The sequence below is a fragment of the Zonotrichia albicollis genome, chromosome 19 (genome assembly GCF_047830755.1).
Source record: "Zonotrichia albicollis isolate bZonAlb1 chromosome 19, bZonAlb1.hap1, whole genome shotgun sequence".
Classification (NCBI taxonomy): Eukaryota; Metazoa; Chordata; class Aves; order Passeriformes; family Passerellidae; genus Zonotrichia; species Zonotrichia albicollis.
This window is the reverse complement of record NC_133837.1, coordinates 2,770,278-2,795,994: the sequence shown is the minus strand read 5'-3', so window position 1 is coordinate 2,795,994 and position 25,717 is coordinate 2,770,278. Positions and strand designations below refer to the sequence as shown.

At 51.4% G+C, this 25,717-nt stretch overlaps 1 protein-coding gene across 4 annotated transcripts; it reads left to right on the top strand.

Moving 5' to 3' along the window:
* On the top strand, window positions 1-24,943 carry NDEL1 (nudE neurodevelopment protein 1 like 1). 4 transcript variants are annotated; one of them, XM_074555330.1, is made up of 10 exons: window positions 5,349-5,707; window positions 9,781-9,878; window positions 11,226-11,379; window positions 12,569-12,717; window positions 14,248-14,384; window positions 16,381-16,554; window positions 17,406-17,497; window positions 19,500-19,651; window positions 22,074-22,108; window positions 23,534-24,943. In XM_074555330.1, exons 1-10 carry the CDS (start codon window positions 5,681-5,683, stop codon window positions 23,539-23,541), a joined length of 1,026 nt encoding a protein of 341 aa, XP_074411431.1. In that variant the 5' UTR covers window positions 5,349-5,680; the 3' UTR covers window positions 23,542-24,943. The 4 variants fall into 4 exon arrangements, with proteins under 4 accessions (XP_074411429.1, XP_005496530.1, XP_074411431.1 ...); XM_074555328.1 differs by lacking the exons at window positions 5,349-5,707; window positions 22,074-22,108 and adding an exon at window positions 1-153; XM_005496473.3 differs by lacking the exons at window positions 5,349-5,707; window positions 22,074-22,108 and adding an exon at window positions 4,574-5,191.
* Window positions 24,944-25,717: the final 774 nt, after the last annotated feature.

The following is a 25,717-nucleotide window of genomic DNA, read 5'->3' as shown; positions in this document are numbered from 1 at the left end:
CCCGGCCCCGCCCCTGGGCCCGCCCCTCATGTGACAACAGCGCCCCCGCCCCCGCCGGCTCTTGCATCACGCGCCGGCCTCGCCCCCCAGTCCCCGGATGAGGCGGCCCCGGCGGGCGCGCGCGGCGGCGGCTGTGACAGGGGATGCGCTCCGGTGAGCGGCGGGGCCGGGCCCGGCTCGGGGCTCCCCGGGTGGCCCCGGCGAGCGGGACCCGGCGCGGCGGGCGGGGGGCGCGGGCCGGGCGGGGAGGGGGCCGGGGGTGCTGCGGGCCCGCTCCGCGCCGCGATTGGTTGGAAATTGACAACGGGGCAAGACCCTCCCCCGAGCCGCGCCATTGGCTGCGGGCGCGGCGGCGCCATCTCCCATTGGCCGCGGACGGTGTCAGTCACGGCGCGGCCCCGCTCGGCCGCCGCCCTGGCCGGATCCCGGTCCCTCTGCCGGGAGCGCGGCGGGAGCGGGCCCGGGGGTCGGGGCTCGGAGCTGCCTCGGGCCTGCCCGCCGGGGCTCGGAGCTCGGAGTTTCCCCGGGCCCTGCCCGCCGAGGCTCGGAGGTGTCCCGGGCCCTGGCGGGGCGTTTTCCCGTCACTGTCAGCGAGCTAGACGCGTGGTTTGCGTCTATTCTCGTAAAATCCCTGATCGATCATATGCCCAGGGCGCAGCGTCTTTTTCAGGAACAAATTCCTCCCGGAATTGGTGCTGGGATGCTGGAGGGGAAGGGAGGAGCTGATGGAGTCATCCCCCTGGGGGTGCTGAGGACAGGCGCTGGAGCTCTGTGCCCTGCTGGGTGACACGGCTGTTTGCTCCCAGGCTGGACCCACAGGTCCCTTCCTGTCATTCTGCGGTCTCGCTGGGTGTTTGTCCGTCATTGCGTCCGTCATTCCGCCAGTGTTCCTCTCCGGGGTTGGTATCCTCCCCGAGAGCCCCGTGTGCTGTGCCTGAACGTGCCCTCCCGGGTGATGAGCGTGACCCGAATTGCAGCAGACGGGCTGGAAGGGTGCGCTGGGAGGAGAGCGGCGACATCCCCAAGCCAGCCCCGGGCTCCCACCGGCACAGAGCCCCGGGCTCCCACTCACATCCCTGTCCTTCCCGGGGAGCAGAGCTGAGCCATCCCCCTGGCACAACCCTGTCCCCAGAAGGAGCAGAGCTCTGTTCCCACCGGCACATCCCTGTCCCCAGGGGGAGCAGAGCAGAGCTGAGCTCTCCCACCCGCAGCCAGCTCTGCGCTGGGAGTGACTCAGGGCTTCTCTCTTCCCCCTGCCTTGACTTGCTCACAAGTGCAGGGGTTTGGCTGCCTGTGGCATTTGTTGCGTGAGAGGTGGTTAAATACAAGAAACTGCTGTAGGGGATAATACTGGATACTTCAGATACTTTTTTTCTTCCTTCGCATTTTTTTCCAACCCCTCCCAAGAAACAATTCCTTGTTGAGGAAGGAATTGTTCCTGCTGAGAGCTGGTGGCCTTTCCAAGGTCAGTGTTTTGTTGGAGATATCAGTAACTGTAAAAGGAAGAAGCTGTCCCAAGGCAGAAAAGAGTCTGGGAAGCTTTTAGATCTTTTGGAAAGGGCTGCGCAGGAAGGCGGTGGAGTCCCTGTCCATCCCTGGAGGTGTTCATGGAGCTCCTGGATGAGGCACTCAGTGCTCTGCTCTGGTTGACAAAGTGGTGATTAGTCAGAGGTTGACTTGATGATCTCAGAGGTCTTTTCCAACCTCAGTGACTCTGTGCTTCTATATTTATTTATTTAAATGACAGTTTGATGTGTTTGCAGTGTGACTGCACAGACAGGCTGGCTGATGGTGCCAGTTAACTGTGGCTTCACAGGATGTGGGTAAAGAGTGTGGATCTGGGATTAATAGTGTTAGATCTGCTCTGTTTCCTGTCTGGGCTGCGCATTTCTGTGTTGTTGTATACGTGGAGGCAGAGCCCTGGTGAGAAGGTTTAATAATTTAATTATTAAAAGGAGTCCCAGAAGTGAAGGAAGAGGCAGTGTTTGACTCAGTGTTTGTCAGCCTTCCTTCCTCTTCAGGAGAAAACCCTCCCTTTTCTCCCCCTGACTCTTTAGAGTTTCCAGATACATAACATAATTCCTCATTTGGTGGAGAAGGACAGAGAAGGGAAAGGAAAATAAGAAAGTGGAGAGAAAGCATGAGACTGATGATGTCTGTGACCTTGGTTTCACAAGGAATCTCGTCTCTGCTGCTGGCAGCAGGCTGCCAAGAAGTACAGGAACAAAGCACAGTTTATGCCCTCAGCCCATTACATTGGTTTTTTGAGGTGCCAGGAAAGTCAGACTGCAGAAAGGAAATGGTATTTTTGCAGCCCTTGATGTTTGATGCAAACATCATCAGATAAACCAGGGAGTGTGTTCACAAAGTGCCTGCACGGCTGTGCTGCCCTGACCCCAGGCAAAGCCAGGCCCATCAGAGCAGATTTTTCATTATGTGCTCATGTCCCTCCAGGGCTCTTCTGTCCCCACAGCTCAGTGGAAGGTTGTGCTGGTTCCTTCTCCTGATCAACATAGAGTTTGGGGGGATACTTTTATTATTCTGTTTAATATTTTGTTAATATTTTGTTACTATTTTGTTAATATTCTGTTTATTATTCAATTTAATATTCTGTTCAGAGCCCCTCTCTGCTGGGAGCTGGTCTGGGATCCATTTTGGGGGTTATTTTTCAAATCCATTTTACCTCCTCCCAGCACTGGTAGAACTTCAAAGCTGTAAAAGCAACATAATTCATTTTGGCAGAAATCCTGCTGAGTGCTTTTCCCTTGGAATTCCTTGGTCACTGTGTGGTGTCCAGAGTCATGTCACCCTCTGGGCACTGCCTTCCAAGGAGATGTTGTCATCATGGTTTAGATTCTGGGGTGACAGGCAGGCCCAGGGGACCTGGAGCTGTCCCTGGTGCAGGCTGTGTGTGCCACAGCCTCCCAGATAAGCCATTGCTGCTGCCAGGGATGCCCTGGTGTTCCTCAAGGTTGGAACTGAAAGCAGCAGAGCTTAAAGATGGAGGTGGCTAAGTGGTCTCAGAGGGGTTCAGGTCCTGGCAGCCCGTGTCAGCTGCCAGCCTGCTGTGGGTGAGTGTCGGGATATCTAGCTTGTCAGAGTGACCCCAAGAAAAGTTGGAAAGTCTCTTTTCCCAGCCCAGTGCTTGAAGAATGAGTCAGGGCTCTTCATTTCTTGGTCTCAAGGTTGTTAATTTTACCTTATCTATAAAATTCTTTCTCCTGCCCTGCCAAGGTCCATCCAGCAGGACGGTTCCAGGCACTCTGCTTCCCCCCAGAGTGGTATTATGTCATTATACTAAAAACTATGTGTACAATGTTTACAATTACTTCCCAATACCTATCACCTATGTTAGACAGTGAGCTTCTACTCTAAACCTATCCAAAAGTGCCACCATCACAGCAGAAGATGGAGGCCAAGAAGAAGAAGAAGGAGAAAGGCTGGACACACCCAGACCCCTCCATCTTGCCCTCCTGAATCCCCATTCTAAAAACCCCAAAATCTACTTTTTAACCCCGTGATAAATTCACTATCATTCTATTTAATTTGTCGTGGCTTGCTGATCTTCATCCAAGGTTGGTAATTTGCTCCACAGGTCATAATCAAACCCACAGGTGTTTTGGGCTCTGTGCCAGCGTCTCTGAGCCTCCTGGCAGGGGTCTGGGCTGTTCTGGACAGCCAGAGGGATGTTCTGGGTTCCAACAGGTGAGGATCAGAGCTCCTGGTGCCCACCACACCTCACGTCAGCCTGCCCAGGAGGGGGGAGAGGCTGGGGCAGAGACAAGCAAATCCTTTCCACAGGCAGAATCTCCTGCTCAGTTTGCTGGTTGCTCCTCTCTGTGTGGGTTCATCCCTCTGGAGTTCCTGGGTATGAAGCTGGGAGCAAATTATCCCTGTGCTAAGGCCTGAGTGTTCTGGGACAGGGACATCTCCGGGAGCCTTTCCTTCACCTCTGCAGTTGCTGAGCCTGCAGCAGAAGCACCAGCCTCTCCTTTTTTAGTCACTTCTGTGAGGTTACTTGGGAAGAAGAAAAGGTCAAATGTCTGAAACTTCCTATGTTTGTGAAAGCAATAAATGTTTTTAATAGAAAATTCTGATACTTTTGGTAGTCGTAGGTTGATTTCTGAGAAGAGGCTTTTTGCATCAGTCCCTTTCTTCTGGTTTCAAGGCTTCTAACACAGTGTTGGCTCACTCTTCAAGGGTTTTCTTGTGACTGGATATCAAATATTCACCAGACAGATGAGTCCTGGCCATGTGATGCAGAGCAGACATGTTATATTTGATTAATGAGGCTTGTTGAGATAACAAGGCTTTGCTGTGTGGTGCTTGGTTTATCTTAAAGGCTTTTCTGAGTTTGGCACCAAGTTCTGCAGGTAGGGTTGGTTATCTCCTGCCTCCTGTGCTGCCCAAATTGGAAATGCAGGATTTATTTATTATTGCAGCAGAGCGAGGAGCATTGTGCTGACGCTGTGCTCGCTGACTTTCTTCTCTTGCTGACAGCTCCCGTGCTGCTGTTGTAAGAGAGAGGGAGGCATTTGTTGTGGTTCACTCGAGAACATTCAGTTCAGAAATAGAACTGCAGGGGAAGGTTCACTTCCCAGAGGTTCAGTTCCATCCCAGCCATGGATACAGGCACACATCCAGGCACGGATGGAAATCCGCCGGCTCCTGTTCCAGCAGGGGCAGAACAAGCCCAAATTGATTGGTGACATCTGATATGTGCCTTCTGTTTGTTTGTTTTCCATCTTCGAATAAGACAGTGCACGTTTGCTCTGAGTTTTGGCTGAAGGGCTCTGGTTGCCTTGCTGTGAGTCTTGGTTGGGTTTGCAGGGGAAAAATCAATATCTTCAGGAGCTGGAGGTTACCTGTTGGTCCTTGTGGTTTGAGAAGGTGAAGAATGATGGAAACAAGATTTCTTCTGCTTTTCTGCCCATGAATCAGCAAAAAGGAGGAAGAGGAAGGAGAGCTGGCTGTGGACAGTCCTTGCTGCTGTGCTGGCAGCTCTGGATGGTGCCAGCCCTCCGTGACAGCGTCATTGCCTCCGAGAGGGGGGACTGGCAGCCAGCAGGCACTTGGACACTTTGTGATAGCCAGAGTGGGCTGTTATCTCCAGAGCTGAAGGCCACATGTGAGCTTGGCAGAACTTCTTGATCAGGTCCTGTTTGAGCTGGTTGCTTGTTTAATTCCAAAGGTCAGTGGATATTTGTGGTGTCTTGAGGGGAGGGGGGATCAGCCAAGCGTGGCTGGGGGAGTTCAGCCCTGTGGTTGGTCCTGTTTGAGTGGCCTTGCTTTGCTTCTGCTTAAATTTTCATGTTGGGTGTCTGAAAATCTTGGGCAAATGGGGTTGTGAGGAACAAAGCAGAAATTCATGAAGATCAAATAATATTAATTCTCTTTATAGGGCAGTATTTATGAGCTGGTTTTAAATGGGAGAGTGTGAGGCAATTAAAATCAGGAGGAATTCTTTCTGCAGCCACTTGAGATGCTGCAGGTACATCTGGGGTGAATTGCAGTGCTCAAAGTCATCCCTGCCGTGACGTGTGAGGGACTGGGTGACTTTGAGAGCCGGGAGGAGTGGATTCCCCTCTGTGGGAAGGGGTGGGTCCCAGCTGAGAGCCGTGTTGGATTTCAGGCTGAGTGTTTTGGTCTTAGATTTCACCCCAAGCTTCGCTGCAGTCACATGGAGAGCCTGGGGAGCTTGTTTAAGGTATGTGTTACACTTCAAGCTGTGCTTGTGCTTTCATGGCTTAGCTGAAGGTGGCTCCAGAGAGGTTTGGGGTTGGCTTTGAATGCAAGATTGCTTAAATTACTTTGAAAATCCTGTCTGCATGTTAGTTTGGTTATTTCTGGTGCATTCTTGAGCCTCTGGCTCTCGTGATATCCACAGGATACTGCTCCTCTTGTTTTAAGGATGCTTTTGAGGTGGGAAAACAGATTTGTCCTGTACAAACCCCTCTGGGTTTAGACAAGTTCTTAACCTCCACACTGTGTTTTTTTAGAGTCATTGCAGCGTGGAGAAGTTCTTTCCTTTTCTCAGTGCAGAGTTGCTGGGTCCTGCTGACTTTGTCGGGGGGGTTTGAGAGGAGCTCCGGTGGTTTGAGGGTAGTTCTTGTCTGGGAGCAGCTTTGCAGCTGGAACTGTGCCCACGGAGCCGTGTTTTCCCAGGGCACTGTGTGAATGCTAAGCTGTGTTGGAATGAATTTGAGGGGGCAGCAGCATAAGCCTGCTCTCATTTTCCCTGGAAGACGCTGCTGCATTGTCTTGTCTGCTCCCTGAAAGCCTCAGTGTTGTTTGTCAAAGGCTGGATTCTGCAAGTGCCACGTATGCAAAGAAGCCCTGAATAGGAAGGACTGGCCATGTTGGTTTTCAGCTCCTGAGAGAATTCCCAGGGCCAGGACAACAGGCAGCAGGCTGAGGCAAAGCACTTTTTGTTAAACTCTTGGTATTCCGTGGGCCTCCACTCTCCCACACATGAGATCTGTGGGGTTGTCTGGCTGGGCTCTGATAACTCCTGGGATTTGCTCTCTGCTTGCACAATCCATCTTTTTGTGGATCATTCTGAGGGAATGGGCAGAGGTTGGCAGAGTGAAGGATTTTCCCATGGCCACATATGTGCTGGGAGCAGGTCTGGAAGTGTCAGCATGCCCCAGCTCCCAGGTTGATATTTTGGTTTGCAGGGTGGCTGTGTGCTCTGATCCCTTTGTCCTGCCCCTTGTGAGAATACAAAAAGCAGGATAAAATATAAATATAAATAAAAAAATGAAGAACACAAAAAGCAGGATAAAATAGAAATGAAATAATAAAGAATACAAAAAGCAGGATAAAATAGAAATAAAATAATGAAGAATATGAAAAGCAGGATACAATAGAAATAAAATAATAAAGAATATGAAAAGCAGGATAAAATAGAAATAAAATAATAAAGAATACAAAAAGCAGGATGTGAGTGCTGGAGCTCAGCAGTGCACACTGGTGTTGGCATCTGCAGCAGGGATTCATGTGCTGATCCCAAATCAGCAGATCCCAAATCCCTGCTGGTGGCATTAGGGATGGTGGGACACACAGAGCAGGGGCAATCATGACCTACCACACCCCTCACCAAGCAGGATGGGAGAGCTGGGGAAGATCTGGGAAGGCTGGGAAGGGAGAATTCCTGCCCAGAATTCCTGAGGCAGCTGAATCTCCTCCCTCAGGTGTGTGGAAGGAGAAGGTGCTGGACAAGGAGTCGGGGGCAAACACACCACCTGTCCTTGGCAGCCCCAGGCAGCCCCTCCCGGCCTTGAGCAGGCTGCTGTGCCCGCAGGGATCCCTCAGATGTTGATCTCCAAGGGTGTGCCCCGTGTGAGCAGACAGGAAGGAGTCTTGTGCCTTATCTCAGCTGCTTCTAGGAAATTATGTAAGACACTTCCTTGCACAAGCTTTTTTCTAGCCACATCCTGAATTTTACTGACAGCTCGCTTGGCTGCTCACCTTTTGAACCCAGCTCCTGAGCTGTGGGAGCTGAGCCTGTGCTGTGCTTTATCTGGTTTATTCTGGGGTGAATGTGCTCCCTGCTGCTCTGAGCCTCTCTGGTTTAGAGCTAGTCAGGGAAAGGTTGGAGGGGTTTGTGGAAGGGTTGGATCAGTGTTGATAAGTTCTGGGGACAGCACCAGCAGTGCCCTGTCCTGTCAGTGGGAATCTCTGCCCAGGAGCTGCTGAGCACACCTGAGCTGTGCCAGGTGTCTGCTCCCACTGCCCAGGAGCTGCTGGGCACACCTGAGCTGTGCCAGGTGTCTGCTCTGTGCTCCCACTGTGGGACTGCAGCAGTCCAGGCAGGAATACTGAGCTCCACATCCACAGCTTCTGCACAGGGACCTGTCCCTGTGGAGTGACTGAGCTGCCTTGGTAACGGCTGATGCAAGTGCTCCCAAAGAAAATCCTGTCTGAAATTTGTGATGGGAATGGCTCCACAGGTACCTCTCATTTTCTCAGTGCAGGAGAGGAAAACCCATCCCTTCTCCTGAGCCATGACATGTTTGCTTGTGCAGCAAAGCTGTGCCGTTAAATGAGCCCAGTGTGAGGTTGGAGGTGGATTTGAGGTGCTTGGCACTCTGTGGATCATTTGCTCTTGGCTTGTGGCAGCTGCAGGCTCAGCTGGAGAGCCAATGTGCCACTTCTGCCTTGCTGTGCTTGGCCTGGCTGCCCTCTGGTGAAAGCAGGGAGTTGTTCTGGCCCACTTTGAGGTGTCAGGAATGTGGGTCACTGAGATACAGAACACATTAGTGTGACAGTTTTAGCCTGAGGGGACAGGCTTGGCTGGGAAGTGATGGCTGTTAAGTCAGGACTTTTAGGTCAGCTCTCCTGATCGATGGGCTCGGTGCAGGCATTGTTCACAGCCTCTGCCTGGAGCTTGGGTTCACCCCCTTCTTTTTTGGGGTGGTGAGGACAGAATTTGAGGCTTGGCTTTGTAAGGAGAAAAAAAAATGCCCTGAAGAGCTGTGGGATTGCTTGGGGAGGGCTCAGCAATGGTGCATCTCCTGGAGGGGTCTGAGCATTCTCTTGGTCCTGCTCTGCATTTTATCTCCTTCATCACCTCTGACACCTGGTGTGTGCTGACGCCTCTGATATGTCCTCTAGACCATATAAAACCATAAAACCACACCAGAGGTATGTTGAGTTTTGTTTCCTGTGCTGGCTGATAGCCTGGGCAGTCCAAGTAAGCAGGATCCTCATGGAGAGGGGTTCTCCAGTGCCTTGATGTGGGAAACTTCTCTGAACACTCCTCTTTGATGTGACCATGTCATTTCTGGGACAGGCTGATCTTCCTGTGGCTGGCTGAGGCAGCAGGACCACGTGGATAATTCCTGTAACCTGCATGTGACACAAGTGGGAATTAACCAGGACTTGCTGCAGGAAGAATGAGTTGAGTTTTGATGTGCACACAGAGCTGTTTGTGCTTACCTCACCTGGAGTGCTCATCCTCCTTCCCTGCTCACCTTGCAGCTCTGAAAGCAGCCTCAGTGCAGTTACTGTGTGGTGGCAGGAGGCAAAATCTCTTCAGAACATTTAATGGGGTAAAGTGGAAACTGATAGCTGTGAATTTGAGTGTGTGACAGCTGTGGGCCTGAGAGGGCTTGTGGTGTGGGAATTCTTCATCACTCAGGGTCACTAATTGTGGTGATGTTCACAGGGATTTTAGGATGAGAGAAGAGGATCTGACTCCATGTTTCAGAAGGCTGATTTATTATTTTATGATATATATACTATTAAAACTATACTGAAATAATAGAAGAAAGGATTTCATCAGAAGGCTAGCTAAGAATAGAAAAAGGAATGATAACAAAGGCTTGTGACTGACTGAGACAGTTTGGACAGCTAGACTGTGATTGGCCATTAATTAGAAACAACCACATGAGACCAATCACAGATCTACTTGTTGAATTTTATAGCAGCAGATAATCATTGTTTAGATTTTGTCTTTGAGGTCTCTCAGCCTCTCAGAAGAAAAAATCCTAAGGAAAGGATTTTTCTGTGACATTGTGGCACCACTGGAATTTTGGTGGCAGCTACAAAATACAGCCAGCCCTTCTGCTCTTATTCCAGCTGCTCCAGGAGCCCTTTTAGAAGCTGGGTAAAGCCCTGGGGCTCCTTGGGGCAGCTCTGAGTGCTGGGTGAGCCCGCAGGCACTCCTGGCATCTGCCTGTGGGTGCCAATCCTGGTGCCTGGAAAGGACTGAGCAGAGGTTTTGGAGTGATCTGCCTGGGTTTGTCCTGAGTGTATCCCTGTGTTTGTGTCCTGCAGGTCGTGTTGATCATGGACAGTGAAGAAATTCCTACTTTCTCGAGTCCAGAGGAGGAAACTGCATATTGGAAAGAACTTTCCTTGAAGTACAAGCAAAGGTATTGTGGATTTGCAAGCTGAATGTGGTTCTTAATGACCAGGATTTGGATCTTAATGATGGCTGTTTAATCTGTTCCTCTGCAAGGCCACACCAAGATGGTTATTAGATACTTCAGAGAAAACCTGTGAGAAGAGAATTCTCTGGAAAGGATTTCCAACTTTAAAATTTCCATCTCTGTGGGAGCCGAGTGTTCCTTGCCCAGTGTCACCATGCCAAGAACTGCAGGCTATGTTTTGAGCGTGTTTGAGCAAGAGCAGAGCCTTTCTATGATCTTGTGTAATTAAAGTGCTGCCTTGAGTGGTATCCTGGCGTTTTATCACAAGAAGGTGCCTTTGGGCTTGCCTTGTATCATTCCTGTTCCCTCAAGCTTCTTGTAGTGGAGTTACTGGTATGAAAAGTGCCTGATTTGGTCTCTGCTGCATTTTATCCAAGTGTTCCATGGCTCCTGGTCCTGCCTGTGCCTGTGGTTTGCATAATTTGCAGAGCTTTGGCACCCAAAGTGCCAGGAGAAACTGCAGCTGCTCTCAGGAGCAGTGCTGTGCATCTGGAGAGACTGGGGCATGGGCTGAGGTTTATTTGGAGTTAAATCCCTCTCAAACCCACAGAGCCCAAGGTCCAAATGGGGTTTCTTGTTCGGTTTGGGGTTTTTTGGGACTGTGTTGGGAATGTGGAGGGGCCTGTCTGTCTGGAGAAACCTGAGCTGTTCTTGTGGCTCAGGAATTCCATCTGAGGCACCCCTGGATGTGTTGTTGCCCAGAGCCTTGGTGTTTTTCTCTGCTGCTTGCTCAGGTCTCAGCCATTACCTGTGGTAAAGATGCAAATTTAATAAGCAAAGTATGTGGGGTGGCTACTTCTGGTATTTAATAACTCACAGTGGAATGAGGTAGGCATGTCCTGCCCTCCTGACTCTGCAGGATTTTTACTAACTTGAATTTTCCAGCTAGTGCAGAGATGCAGAAAATGTTGTTCTCTCTTCAGCTGCTGACCAAAATCTGGTTAAATGTTTGCTTAATTCATTGTCTGTTCCATAAAGTCTGCCAGCAGTGAGAGCTAGTGGAGCACAAAGTGCTGCTCAGGCTCCCTTGAATGCTGTAAATAGCTTTGATTCCACACAGGCATTCCAGGTGGCTGCTGGGTTTGATGTAAGAGAATTAATTTCCTTCAATAGCTTAGCTTAATGCAATTTCTCTATTTTCCCATTTTTCTTTTCCCCCTTAGAGGCCTATGGCTGACACTTAAGTGCTTTAAAACTCGTGTTTTTCAGCTTTTTCTTTGAGAAGAGCTGCAGTTTTGTTGTAACTTGGGAGATGCTGGCTTTTCCACTGATGCAATCCTCTCCTTGCAGCTTCCAGGAGGCTCGTGAAGAGCTGGCTGAGTTCCAGGAGGGAAGCAGGGAATTAGAGGCTGAGTTGGAGGCACAGCTAGTACAAGCTGAGCAGAGGAACAGAGATTTGCAAGCAGATAACCAAAGACTGAAATATGAAGTGGAAACATTAAAGGTAGGTTTTCTGTGTGGTAGTGCTGCTTTTCCTTTCAGCTCGTCTTGGATCTCTTCTTGGATTGTCTGGGCTGCTCTTGGACACTGAATATCCAAATTAAAAAGGAGATGTCTGGTTAAGATCCACACTGAAGCAAGCGTGGCATGTACCCAAATAAGGCCAGGGACGTTTCTGGCGGAATTTTTCTCGTTCACGTCATGAAACTTGGTCCTGGAGTTTGTGATGCTTTGAATTCCCCAGGCTGTGCCAAGGAGGAGCTTTATTTGTTCCACAGGGAACAGCAGCATAGCAACAGGGCACAGCACAGGGGGTCTGCCAGGCCACTGCCTTGTCACCTTTCCTTGCAAACCAGTCTCGGTGCCCTCAGGGTCTCTCTGGTTTCATGAGACCCCAAAGAAAGCAGGAATTGGGTGATTTGTGCCCATTTTCAGGAAGCCTCCAGTCCATTTACAGCTGTATCTATGGAGCCAGGAATTGCTGAAGGATCTGCAAAAGGTGGCTCTCAATTGATGCCTTTGTGCTAACAGGTTCTTGCCTCTCTTGTAATCTTGAAAAATCATTTTGGGCAGTCTTGGCTTATTTAGTGAAGACAGAGGTTAGAAATTCACTCAGTGGAAGGAGGGTTTATGGGATTGCTTGATGTCTCCAGTCCCAGCTGCACTTGCAGGGTCAGGATGTGTTTTAGGAGCTCAGGAGTTTCTCCATAGGCCTTCAGAGGGTTTTTGGCAGTGAATTCTTCTGTGGGCCTGGAGGTTTTGTGACAATTTCAGTGGCCCATTTTTGCCAATGGACACATCAGAATTTCTGCATTTGGGTGTGTGCTGTCAGAGCAGGGGCACTCAGGGGAGGCTGGCAGGGCAGGGGCACAGAGAGATGGCAGGGTAGAGGCACAGAAGGGAGGCTGGCAGGGCACGTGGATGTCTCCCTGCCCTCCTGGAGCAGCTGTCAGTGCAGGCTGATGGCAGCAGATGCAGGGCTGCATCCCTGACAGGCAGCTGTGCCATTCTGCACTGGGGCCAGCTCTGAGGCTCACAGCCTGTTCCTTCTCCCTCTCCCGTTTCTGCTCTGAATTACCAGCACTCCAAAACCAGCATGCTGCACACAGAGTGACACTTTTTTGTCCCCTTTTTGTGCTGATGGCTTGGTCAGTGCCAGTAGCTGATATTTATCTCCCTGTGCTTTGTTTCAGGAGAAACTGGAGCACCAGTATGCCCAGAGTTACAAGCAGGTATCGTTGTTGGAGGATGACCTGAGCCAGACAAGGGCCATCAAAGACCAGCTGCACAAGTATGTGAGGGAGCTGGAGCAGGCCAACGATGACCTGGAACGTGCCAAGAGGTGAAGGCTGCAAACCCTCTCTTCCCTTTGAATTTTCACCACAAAGATCTTTTCTTTGCTACTCAGCTCGAGCATTTCATTGTTCCTTAAAGGGAAAATATCAGAAAAACCCCAAACAGCCCCAAGATTTGGGATTCTTTGAGCAGTGCAGTTGCCCCTCATCACCAGCTGGTTCCTGCTGCAGCAGGAGGGGAGGTGTGCTTTGTGCCCAGAGCCAGCCAGGCCCCTGCACTGCCCCTGATATTTGTGACTGGTATTTGTGGTGCTGCTGCCTCAGAGCGCCTTTGAAGTCAGTCTCCTGCTTTCCATAGTCCTGTTCAATCAGGCAGGCCAGAGGAGTGTCCTGGTGCCTTGCAGAGCAGCTGGAGGGAGCAGCCCTGCCCTGTCCTAGTGTTGCAATGAGCAGGCTGCAGCTGGCAGCACCCACTTTGGGAGGAGGTCATGCTTCCCTTCTGCGCAGTGGGAATGCTGCCATTGATTCAGGGAGAGCAGGAATGAGCCTCTGGCCATCTGGAGAAAAGGTCTGAGAGCTGAGCCCTGTTTGCACAAGGCTCTTAAGCCCATGACTAACTTTTGGCACTGGTTTTGGGAGGAATTGGGTCTAAGGTAATGTCCCAGTGCTCTGCTGCCCACCTGGCTGGGCTGGGGCTGTGCAGAGCTCTGAGAGCACAGCTCCACCTGAGCTGGGGTGTGCCAATTTTCCTCACTCAGGGTCACCAAATGTGGAGTTTGCAGGCAACCATGACATGGGAAGAGATGAGAATCTCGACTGCATGTTTCAGAAGGCTGATACATTTTATTATGTTATGTTATGTTATATTGATTATATTATATTATATTATATTATATTATATTATATTATATTATATTATATTATATTATATTATATTATATTATATTATATTATATTATATTATATTATATTATATTATATTATATTATATTATATTATATTATATTATATATTATATATTAAAACTATACTAAAAGAACAGAAGAAAGGATTTCATCAGAAGGCTTGAAAGGAATAGAAAGGAAAAGAATGATAATAAAATCTTGTGACTTCTTACAGCCTCGACACAGGTGGCTGTCGTTGGTCATCAAGTAAAAACAATTCACATGCTGGGTAAACAATTCTCCAAATCACATTCCAAAGCAGCAAAACATGGGGAAGCTGTAGCTTCTCAGCTTCTCAGGACAAAAGATCCTAATGAAAGGATTTTTCAGAAAATATGTCTGCGACACTGGTGCACTGATTAATGCTCAGCTTTGGAACATGGCTGGGGGAAAAGGAGCTCTGGGCTGGCTCTTTCCCACATCCTTGGTACCTCTCTGAGAGCCAGATGCTATCATGTTCTTCTCATCCTTTTCTCCTGTTTCTTTGATTACTCCTTCCTAAGCAGCATTTCCGTGGCTTTCAGATACTTCCCTTGAACATAGCCCTGCTAACATTTTCCTTCTGTTATGCTTCTGAATAAGCTTTTATGCTGGCTGAGCTGAAGAACCTAATATTCTGGATTTTGTTCCTAGGGCAACAATAGTTTCATTGGAAGACTTTGAACAAAGGCTGAACCAAGCTATTGAGAGAAATGCATTTTTAGAAAGTGAACTGGATGACAAGGAGTCATTGCTGGTCTCTGTACAGAGATTAAAGGATGAAGCAAGAGGTATGGCTGGTTTGGTTGGTTCTGGCTCCTGGTGCAGGGCTGGGTTGCTAAAGGAGATGTGCAACAAGCAGAGCTCGTGTTTCTAGAAAGCCTCTCATGATGAGACTTGAACTGCATGCTTCAGGTTTTACTGACAGTGTGTTCTTTGTATGTCCAGTGTAGCCAAAAAGAAAAATTTCCTCATTTAGGGCAGAATTAACAATTGATGAATTCAGGATTTTTAACACAAAAATACTCTGTTCCACAGATGTAAGAGAATTGAGGAAGTTGCTTCACAAGTTCCTCTTGCTGTGGGTTTACAGGAAGGGAAAGCACAGGAAATGACAGGGAAATACACGATAAATGATCAAGTAACTCTTAAAAAAATCTCTCCTGTGTTCCTTCTAAGCCCCTTGGAAATTGCCTTGAATGTATTATTTAAGATGTTCTGGTAAAAGCCGTGTTTAAACCTGTGGGAGATGTTTGAGATGGTGTCCTGGGATAAGATCAGGAGTTCCCCAGTGGATTTCACACTGAGGATTCTGGGGAAGCATTTTTACTGGTGCTATAAACTGATTTCTTTAACAGTGGAGGTTTCTGCTCATCAGCCTGTGCCAGCCAATAATGGCTTTAGAGGTTGGTGGTTTGAAACTTTGTTCCCTAAATGAAGCTTTCTAAAATATAAGAACACACCTGACAGCAGGCTGGCATTTTTTGTTGTTTTTCTCCTCTATGAACCTTTTTGAAGCAAATCTGTGCCCCAGAAATTGTATTGGAAGCACAGGGATTTTGAAATAAATGTGAAGAAAGAAATTTTCTGAGGGAGTATATGTATTGTAATGTGATATTAGAGCAATCAAACTGGAAAAACCAGCAAAACCCAGGGGACTGTTTTCTAGAACACTGGAATAATCAGTAAAACAGACATCTTGTTTCTTAGATGAGTCATTTGGACATTTTTAGCATTTGTGAGTTATTCCCCCTGGCAGTAAGCAGGAACAATAGCCTCTAAAAGAACTGGTTCTGTCCAAATCAAATACGACAGTTCCGACTGAATAGCCTCAGATCCTAAAAGAACTGGTACTGTCCAACTCCAGCATGACATTTCTGATTGAACAGCCTCAGATCCTCTTCTGGGAGCCCAGGCAGATTTTCACTTCAGCTCTGCTGTTTTACCTAAAATCAGCTCTAAATATTTGTTACAGCTTTAAAGCTGTTATGTGCAGGTAATTTTGCTTTTGTACCAGATTGAGGTAAGGAATAGGAGTTCTGTGAAAGTGAAGTTACTCTGGCCCAAAAAGGAACAACTCACTTGGAATGTTTGTTTGCATCTTTCTGAGGATTTGAGAGATCCATTGCTGGGCTGGGCTGGGTGTTCCTGGTAGCAAAAAGCTAGGAAAGGGGAAGGGATAAGCTGCAGTCTGGGGAGGAAGTGAGAATAAAGCCAGGCTTTTCTAAGGCCCAGTCCTTTAGACTGCCCTCCAGTCTGATCTTTGACTTGTCAGGGCATCAAGAAATTGGCTGCTACCCTTGGACTGCCTTTGGCTTGTGTGCATTATTAACTGGGAGGAGAATGCGGGGAAGGGGAAGCACAGGAACAGATCAGTGCTCTGTTCTCCCAGGCTGGGTTTGAGGAGGAGCTGGGCCCAGCAGCAGCAGCAGCAGCAGCAGCTCCTCTTTGTGTCCAGCTGCAGTTTTGGGAATGTGGAGCTCACACTGCAAATGGGGAAAAATCCTGATGTAAATCAGCTGCCCTCATGCCAGGGACAGGAGCTGTGTGGGGCAGGCAGGGATGGGGTGGGACAATGGGGTGGGATGGGATAATGGGGTGGGATAATGGGATGGGGCTGCTCTGAGCACTGTCTCCACTCCTGGGGGAAGCAGCAGCAGGCACCAACCCAGGATTGGTGGGAATTTCCTGCTGCTGCCCCTCCCAAATGAACAGAGAGACGGTTTGTGAGTTTGTCAATCACTAATATGGGATTTTGTGGGTTTTTTTCCTTCTCTCAACCCTCAGACCTGCGGCAGGAGCTGGCTGTGAGGGAAAGGCAGCAGGAGGTGACACGGAAATCAGCTCCCAGCTCCCCCACCCTGGACTGTGAGAAGATGGACTCAGCTGTCCAGGCCTCTCTCTCCTTGCCAGCCACACCCGTTGGAAAAGGATCAGAAAATAGTTTTCCTTCCCCAAAAGGTACCATCCACAGGAATGGGGTCTGGTTGTGCTCCTTAAGGAACTAGAGGTGGATGGGGTGTGGATCTCACACATTTCCAAGTGTGTGTGTGATCCCAGGGTAGCAGCAGTGCATTTCAGGAGTAAATTTACTGATTAATGCTCAGCTTTGGAACACGGCTGGGGGGAAAAGGAACTCTGGGCTGGCTCTTTCCCACATCCTTGGTACATCTCTGAGAGCCAGATGCTATCATGTTCTTCTCATCCTTTTCTCCTGTTTCTTTGATTATTCCTTTCAAAGAAGCTTTTCATGGCTTTCAGAGGACAGTGAAGGTTGGGGACTGCCTTTAGGGGCAGGCAGGGTTTGCACTGGGGTCCTGCAGATATTGGGGAGTGCAGGGGAGTGCAGGGACTGATAATTCTGCTCCATGTGCAGCAGCAGTGGTGGGTGAGCCTGGTCAGGAATTTGGAGTCTCTGTCACCACAGTGACTTCCCAGGGGTCTGTGTGGGGCAGTGGGAACTCAGCCCAGCCCCTTTCCCATCTGCAGGGCTCTGGGCTGTCCCAGGGATTAACAGTGGGTGTTTCAGAGGCAGCTCTGGCTGCTGGGGTGGATTGCAGTCAGTAGCCTTGCAGATGGAGAGGACATGAACTCTGCTGGGGGGGACTGATGGCAGCCCGGGCAGGAATTAAACTTTATCATCCTCCCTGCCTAGTGATCCTGCAGTTACTATGGGTGATTGTATGAAATGTCTGCAGCAAGACTGTAGATGTGTTTGGGGTTTGTTTTTAATGTAGAAGCTGATGTATTTAAATTTTTGAAGAACCTGGGCTGTGGAGGAGTGAAGTAATGAGAGGTGTCTGTGTTTGCAGCTATACCAAATGGGTTTGGAACCAGCCCACTCACTCCTTCAGCTCGAATATCTGCACTCAACATCGTGGGAGATCTGCTACGCAAAGTGGGGGTGAGTGCTGAGCTCTGCCTGTCCCTGGGGCTGCTGTCCCTGTGCTCAGCCACAGCACAGCCTGGGCCCTGCTGGTTGCATTCTGGAGCTGCCAGATCATCCATTCACTGCTTAGTATTTAACAATGCTTTATTTTTTAAATTATTTTGATTTTTAAAGCCTGATCCTATGGTTCTGAATCAAATTTGGGATGACAAAATTCACATTTGGAATAACAATTTTTCAAGTGGTGGGTTAGACACGGCCAGCTTGTCCTTACCTTAGCTGGGCCTGCAGCTTCCTCTGCCTGGGCTGCAGAGCTGGAGCTCAGGCCCTGGGTGAGCAGGAGCTGGGATCTCCCTGCCAGGGTGGGACAGCTCCTCTGCCACTGAGATCTGCCACAGACACTGAAAGAAAAACCAGCCTGAAAACCTTTGGTAAGAAAGTGAGAAAATAAATGAGGAGAAAGCCAAATGCTCCCATCTGTGCCTGGTGGGGAAGTGAAATGCATGAGCCTTTAAAGGGATTACACTGTCAGCAGAGAAGAACTGCTCTCAACATCTGCTGCAGTGCTGCTCAGGACCCAGGCTCTCCCTGTGGAAGCAGAAATGACTTTGGAGCTGCCAGGAGCTGCTCTGAGCTGTGGAGGTTGGAGTGTGAGAGGACCTCAGGGCAGCTGTGGCTGGCTGTGCCCTGTGCCCCTGGAGCCTGCCAGGAGCTGCACTGCCGACAGCTCACACAGTTGTTTTAGCAGGTTTGGACATGAAAAATGCCCTGGCTGCTCCCCTTGGAGCTCAGGCCTGGTTTGAAAGGGCAGCAGGACAGCTGGGGTTAGCAGTGACATGTTTCACAGGGGATCATTGTGAGCAAGAGGCTGCAGGGGATTTGGGGAGCTTAGTGCCAATCCCTGTGATTACTCTGTCAGGACAGGAAATGCCAAATAAGCAAGCTGCTCTCCAGCCTGCCTGAGCCACGCTGGCCCTGGGACAGGGCTCTGGAGCACTTGGGGGCTGCTCAGTTCTTTGGGGTCTGGCTGTGCCCCATCCCAAGCTTTGTCCTCCTGTCTCTGCAGGAGGTTTCCCCTCTGCTCCCCTGCCTGCAGCTGAGACAGGGCTCAGGTGACACTGCCTGTGGCCAGGGGACAATCTGTGACACCCAGAGCTGCCTACAGCTGCCTGCATAGTCCATAACCCCTAAATAAACTTCCAGGGATTCCTATAGGAGTGTGCCCAGGGCTCATTCACCGGTGGCAGCATGTCAGTGCCCTCTTAATGCAATATTCTGTGCAGAGCAGGAGCAAAGCCCACATTTGGGGAGATGGATTTCAGTCCCCACTGCAGGCATTTGCAATGTTCTGAAAACTGTAATGAATGAGGGCTGTCTGGTACACCACGTGGATCTCCAGGATAAGGTGGATATTCAGCAACTGATGAGGTGAAGGTGATGCTCTGGACTAAAGGACAGAATCAGGATGTTGCTCCTCCTTCCAGGAGTCACTGGCACTTCACGTGGGGTAAAGAAACTTCACCAGGCCTCTTTGGAAGGGTGGCGGTGAAACTTTAGAAATTGACTTTATTTTGCAAGCCAAGATTAAGAAAGAAACTCCAGGAAACATTGTCCTGGTGAAAAAAAATAACTTTCCACATGCACAGTCCCTCTCAAAGCTTGAGGATTCTGCTTTAGGCTCTCAGTGCTCTGATCAGTTCAGGGCAGCTGCAGAGGGAAGAAGTTTGGGTAACTTCTGCTGGGATTTGGCTTCCTTATCTTGGGTAATTATTTCAGAGTTCGTCTGTTCTCGAATCTGAGCCCTCGTGGAGCTGAGTAATGTCTGGCAGTCTGCATCAGCATCTGTGTGTTCCTTTGTGGTGGGGTGATGAGGCAATGACAGCTTTGTTCCTGTTTTTTTGCCAAGGGTGATCACACTGGAGTCCTGATCATGGCAACCTGAGGCTCATGAGCAGCAAAACACATCCCTCTTCATGGTGTCACTTCTTTAACACTGTCCTTTCCTCCCCTTTCACAGGCCTTAGAATCCAAATTAGCTGCTTGCAGAAACTTTGCAAAGGACCAGGCATCACGGAAATCCTACATTTCAGGGAACGTCAGCAGCGCCATGCTGAGCAGCAACGGCACCAAGTACCCACACCCAGGGCACACGTCCTTCTTTGACAAGGGGTGAGTCAGGCACTGCTGTGCCCTCTCCTGCTCTGGCAAGGGGTATCAGGCACTGCTGTGCCCTCTCCTGCCTTGGCCAGGGGTGAGTCAGGCACTGCTGTGCCCTGGAGTGGCAGTGCCAGTCCTGCCCCATCATCTGGTGGCTGTGCCAACCCCAGGCTGTGAGGAATGAATGCCATTGAGCCCTCTATGGGCATCTGCCCCATCTCCTGGTGGCTGTACCAAGCCCAGGAAGTGGGGAATGAGCCCTCTAAAGGCATCTGCCTGATCTGGTGGCTGTGCCAAGCCCAGGCACTGAGGAATGGGCATCTCAGGGGCAGAGGAGGGGGTGCCCAAGCTGCAGGTGTGCTCTGGGGAGGTGCACAACCACAGCTGGAGATTCCCCCTCAGAGCCAGGGCAGGCGGGAATGTTCCCTGGAAGGAAGGAGGGAGTCCTGCAGCTCACACCCCCTCCAGGAGGGGAGGATGAATCATTGGTGATGGAGTTTGGCTCCTCCCTGCTGTGGGCCATCCTGGGAACAAGGACTCCGTGTGTGTGTGCTCAGAGCTCCCTCTGGGATGCTGGCAGTGCTGCTGCAGGAGGCATTCCCCAGTTCCTCACTGCTCAGGGCCACAGAGGTGGAAAGCACAGGGTTCTCCAGTGGTGCTGAGGGCAAACAGCCTCCATGCTCCCTGCACGTTAAATCTCAGTGCAGTTCAGTGCTGATAGTCAGCACTTCCCCAATCCTGCATTTATTTTAGAGAATATTTCAACCTGGAAGTGCCAGAGCAGCCAGCTGAGCTCCCCATATCCATCCTCAGCGGGACTGTGAGGGAAACAGGACAAGATGCACCCTAAAAACTGGCCCTGGGAACTTCTGCAGCTGCTGCTGTTTGGAAAGGAAGGATTAAGAGCCTTGAACTCACGTGCAGATCAGCCTTTGGGGCTGTGTGAGCTGCAGGGTGGGCTGTCCCTCCCCAGCAGTGCTCCTGCAGCTGCAGGGAGGTGCTGGGCAGGGATTATGGCAGCTCCTGGCAGGCAGCAGGGCTATATTGAGGTGTGCTGGGACAATAAGCTGATTGCTCTCAGGATGGGGGTCACTTTTAATTATACAGATTGTCATCACACTCCTTATCCAGGGCTGGCTGCCTGGAGGGAGGAGCAGGCTGGGAAGGCCTGGAAGGAAATGCTGCAGCAGAGCTGAGGGTGGCAGGGACAGGAACAGGGCTGGAAGTGTTCATGTGCTTATCTGCAAGTGACCAGAGGTGCTGCATGGCCCCCTGTCCTGTCCTTGTCCCCTCAGCCCCTGGGCTGCTCCCAGGCTGTCCCTGAGACACTCTGTGCCCAGCAGGGCTGGCAGTGCCCGTGCTGTGCTCCAGGGCTGCTCTGGAAAGCCTGGCTGGGCCCTGGCAGCTGCACTGGGGGAACAGCCCTGACCCAGGTGTGAGTGTAACCCTGACCCAGGTGTGAGTGCAGCCCTGCTCCAGGTGTAATTCTGCTCCAGGTGTGAATGTAACCCTGCTCCAGATGTGACTCTGCCCCAGCTGTGAGCACAGCCCTGCTCCACTCTGCAGTCACTGCCCCAGGAGTAGCTGGTGGCTGAGTGCTGGGTTGGGCACGGATAACTCAGCCACACCATTACAGCTGTGTTACAGCTCTGTTTGCTCTGCCATTTCATTGAAATATCTGAGGTGTCTCCAGCTCTTGTCAACCCCCTCTTTAGGGGAGGCCTGGAGCACAGCAAGGGCTTGCACCAGAGCTTGGCTGCAGACCTGGGGCAGTCAGGGTTTATCTGCTTGTTAAAGACTCAGCAGTGTCAAGTATAAGATCAGTTTCCTGCAGATTTGTCCCTTCAGGAACATGCAGGTTTTGTCCAGATGCCAGAACAGCACCTGAGGATGATCCTCAGGATGGATACTTGTATCTTGATATTGTAATTATTGTTAATTGGTTGTTAATGTCAGTCCAGTTTTGTCCAAGAAGCAGAACTGCTCTGGGCTCTGCAGGACAGCCAGCCTGAGGTGCTTGTTCCCCTCCTGCAGTCCTGACTGTCCTCACAGCTGATGTTTATTCTTGGCTGGTTTTGTGAATCCCTTGGGCTTTGTTTTAATGAAGGGGCTGAAGTTCAATGTGAGAAGTGCCTGTGCTCACACCCAGCACTCAGAGGTGTCTGCACTGGTACCCTGAGCCCTGACCACAATATCAGGCTGGGAAATCTGGGTTTTTCCAGGCTGGGAGATCTGTATTTTCCCAGTCCCTGACCCATTGGAAGGTTCCCTCGGAGAGGGGAGCTGTGTGTGGTGCAGTGATCTGTGCTGTGCTGCCCCTGCAGAGCAGCCTCACTGGGCAGAGCTCACTCAGCGGAGCTTTGCTTGGCCCCAGCTGCTCTGTGCTCAGGAATGTCATTTTTGTGTGAATAAACTTTCCCTTTCTCTCCACTAGGCATGAGAAGGTCATATTCCCCACCTTGGTCATGGGTAAATGAATTCATTTGCACTGATTGGCTGCATGTGGTGTAACCTGGGGCTTGGGGCAGGGCTGGGGCTCTGCTAACTGCACAAGCTAGTTGGTAGTGCCACACTAATGGGCCCTGGTCAAAGCCTGAGTGCAATTGCTCTTTCTCCTGACTTGAAATAAATCTCTGTGCTGCTGTGACCTGTTGCAGACATAAGCCTTAGTGCTGCTTGCTTTGTTTAATTCTGTTTAATATTCTGTTTAATACTTCCATAAGTGCATGTTTCTGATGGAACTGGTCACAGCAGGGGTGTAGGGGAAGTGAGGTTTCATGGATGGAGTTCATGTGGAAGGTTTGCCCTCTGCTTGGGATTTTCCTCCAGCATTTTGTGGTTCTTGACCTGCTGATGTGCAGTGGTGTGGTTGTGGCTGGCAGGAAAGCAAACAAGGGCACAGGGAGGGGACAGTGTGGGTGGGGACAGCAGTGTCTCTGCTCTGTGTCACTGTCCCTGCTTGGTGTCACTGTCCCTGCCCAGCTGTGGCAGCTGGGAGCACCTGGGGCAGTTCCAGGTGTGCTTTAGCAGGTCCATTTCTCCTTCAGGCCAGGCTGGTCAGCTCCAGGAAAATCTTCCACCCAGGATTTGTTGGATATTTAGAGCTGAGGGAGTCTTGGGCGTGAGGTGCTAAGTACAAAATACAGCTTGAAACGCAGATTAATGATTAATGAGTCCAAATTAGTAATCAGGGCAGAGAGTGGTTGGACATGGACACAAAGCTTGTGGCACTGCAGGGACAGGCAGCCAGAAACATCCCTGAGGAGCCAGTGCAGGGACATTTCCAGCAGGGAATGCTGCTCCTGGCTGGCAGGAGCTCCCAGGAGATGAGGAAAAGCTGCTGGACCCACAGGCTACTGTGGGAAGGCAGGAGCTGCACAGCTCCAGCAGGACTCTGGGGAGGGGGAGCCGCTGCATCCTGTGGTTCAGCACTGGGAGCCTCCCCTGCAGCCCTGTGGGGACTGTGGGGCACAGAGCCAGCTCTGCTGGGCTGGGACACTGCTGAGAGAGTGTGTGAGTGTGTGTGTGTGTGTGTGTGTGTGTGTGTGTGTGTGTGTGTGTGTGTCCCCTCCTGGGCATGGGGACACAGGGCTGTGGCTGGGCTCTGACACAGAGCACTCACTGCCAGGGCAGGGACAGGTGGGGATGCCCTGAGGGCTGCCCTGACCCTGCCCAGCCCCTGGTGAGCCCCAGCACGTTCAGGCTCTGTGGCCGCTCGTCCCCCTGGCACAGTGACCTCAGCCAGGCCGTGCCAGCTCCAGCCCTGGCATGGGCATCCAGCTGGGCCCATCCTGCCCTGCTGGCAGGGATGGAGGAGGGAAGGAGGGAGGAGCAGGGTCACTGCAGTGCCTGTGCTGACTGCTGCTCCCCTAACGGGCTGTCTCTTGTCCCCAGGGCAGTGAATGGCTTTGACCAAGGCCCCCCTGGCCTGGGGGGCTCCCGCCCGTCCTCGGCACCGGGAATGCTCCCCCTGAGCGTATGAGCCCCCAGGGCTTGGACTTGGATGCTTTTCTCAGCCCACCTCGAGAAGAACTGCTCCTGATTCCTCCCCATTGCCACCCCATTGCTGGAACATGGCCTGAGAGGAGACCCCGAGCCCACGGCCCTCCGTGTCCTGTCAATACAGTTTGTTTTCTGCTCTCGCTGTAGTGGACCTTGTCTACCCTGGCCCCGCCAGCTGCCACCTCTGCTGTGCTTGGGGACAGTGTCCTGCTGTGCTTGGGAACACTGAGTCCTGCTCTGTCTGGGGGCCAGGCCCAGCCTTGCCCCCTTGGCTTTGCCTCTCCTCTCACTTAGGTCTGACAGAGCCTTGTCCCCTCCTCTGCCCTGTCCCCTGCCAGGCCCTGCAGCTGCTGTTCTCAGACCTCGTGGAAGTGCCCTGGGGTGGCCACTGGTGGCCCTGGGGCCATTGGCACTTGGGATCAGCCCCAGGTGCTGTCTCAGGGGAGCCAGATTAGGGCTGGGGGAGCAGCTCCAGCCTGGCCAGGCCAGTTCCATCCCCGCTGGACAGCTGGACACACACACACACAAAGCCAGGCACTGTGCCCATGCCAGCCCCCAGCTGGGCCTGGCATGGCTGAGCTGTTCTCCCTGGAGCAGGTGGGCAGTGCTGTGGCCAGGGGCTGTGCCCTCAGGTGTGCCCAGGGCTGCCCCACAGCTCCCTGGCCCTGCTGGCCTCCATCCCTCACCCCACTCACAACGACCCCATGGGAGCTTTAGGAAGCTGCTGCTCCCCCTGTCCATCACCCCTGTGCTGTAGGACTGGACTGTGCAGCCTCACCTGGAGGCTGCTCTGACACTTTGGGGCGACTGAACCTTGTGGGTCTTTCAGGCAGCACATTTGTGTGGTTTCTCTGTCCATGTGCCTCAGAGTCAGTGGATTTTTTTTCTGATCCAGCAAATGGAGCCAGGGTTGGAGCTTAGGGTTCAGCAGTCATCGGTCAGGGACTCTGCAGCTCCCAGGTGGTTGAATTAAATGCTGAGAAAAAAACCCCACTGGCCCAGCAGTGGAGGTGGGATTGTCCCTTTGCCATTAGGGTTTGTATGGTCTTTCCTTCCTGTGCATCCTCTGCTGCATTTGACTGTTTACATTTGTTTTATTGTACATAGATTTGTAAACATAATACCTTTGCCTGAGGTCTTTGTACATAACTTGGGCTTTGTAGCTTTATTTATTCAGCCTCTCTCTGGCATGTTTCCATAGGATGTACCGTTCCACCCTGGTGCCACTGACATGATGTGGTTTCAAAAGAATGAAAACAAATGAGAGTAATCTTCCAAAAATAAAGTTCTTTTAATGTGGAATCAGTGGATTTTGCAGAACCAGTGGCCGTGGCTCTTACTTTGTCCAGCAGGGTTTTCTGCCAAGCCCTGGGGAGGGGCAGTGTTCAAGCAGCGCCACATTATCCCACACCCCCTTCCCTTGGGAATGTTGCTCAGTTTGGGCACAGGGCACCCGGCACTGCTGGGGCCATACCAGCCTTGCTGCTGGCACTGAGGAGGAGACACGATATTTCACTTGGGGAAGTCTTGGAAGCCTCCAGCTGAGCCTTCTGGGGGATTTTTACTTCCTTAGAGCAGCTGGAAGGAGTTTGCTGTGCACGGGAGCTGGGCTGGGACCCTTCCCAGGCTGCTCCTTCCCCTCCCAGGCTGCTCCATCCCTTCCCTGGGTGGCTCCATCACCTCCCGGGCTGTTCCATCCTTTCCAGGGCTGTTCCATCTCTTCCTGGGTTGCTCCATCCCTCCAGGGCTGCTCCATCCTTCCCTTCCCGGGCTGCTTCTTCCCTTCCAGGGCTGCTCCATCCCCTCAGTGCCTGGGGCTGTGCCCGTGTCCTGCCCCTGTCCTGGAGTCCCTGGCCCCACACTAACACCCCTGCAGCCCATCCCATTCCTCTGGAGCTCCTGCCAGAGCCTCACCCCCCAGGCCAGTGGGGTAACCCTCCCCATGGCCACCCCCTCTCCCCATTACTGCCCTCCCCTCCCATCTGTCCCACCCTGGTCCCAAACCCAGCCAAAACCTCCCACCCTGGACTCCAGCTCCTGCCCAGCCCCAGGGCAGGTTCTGCACCCCAAGACCCC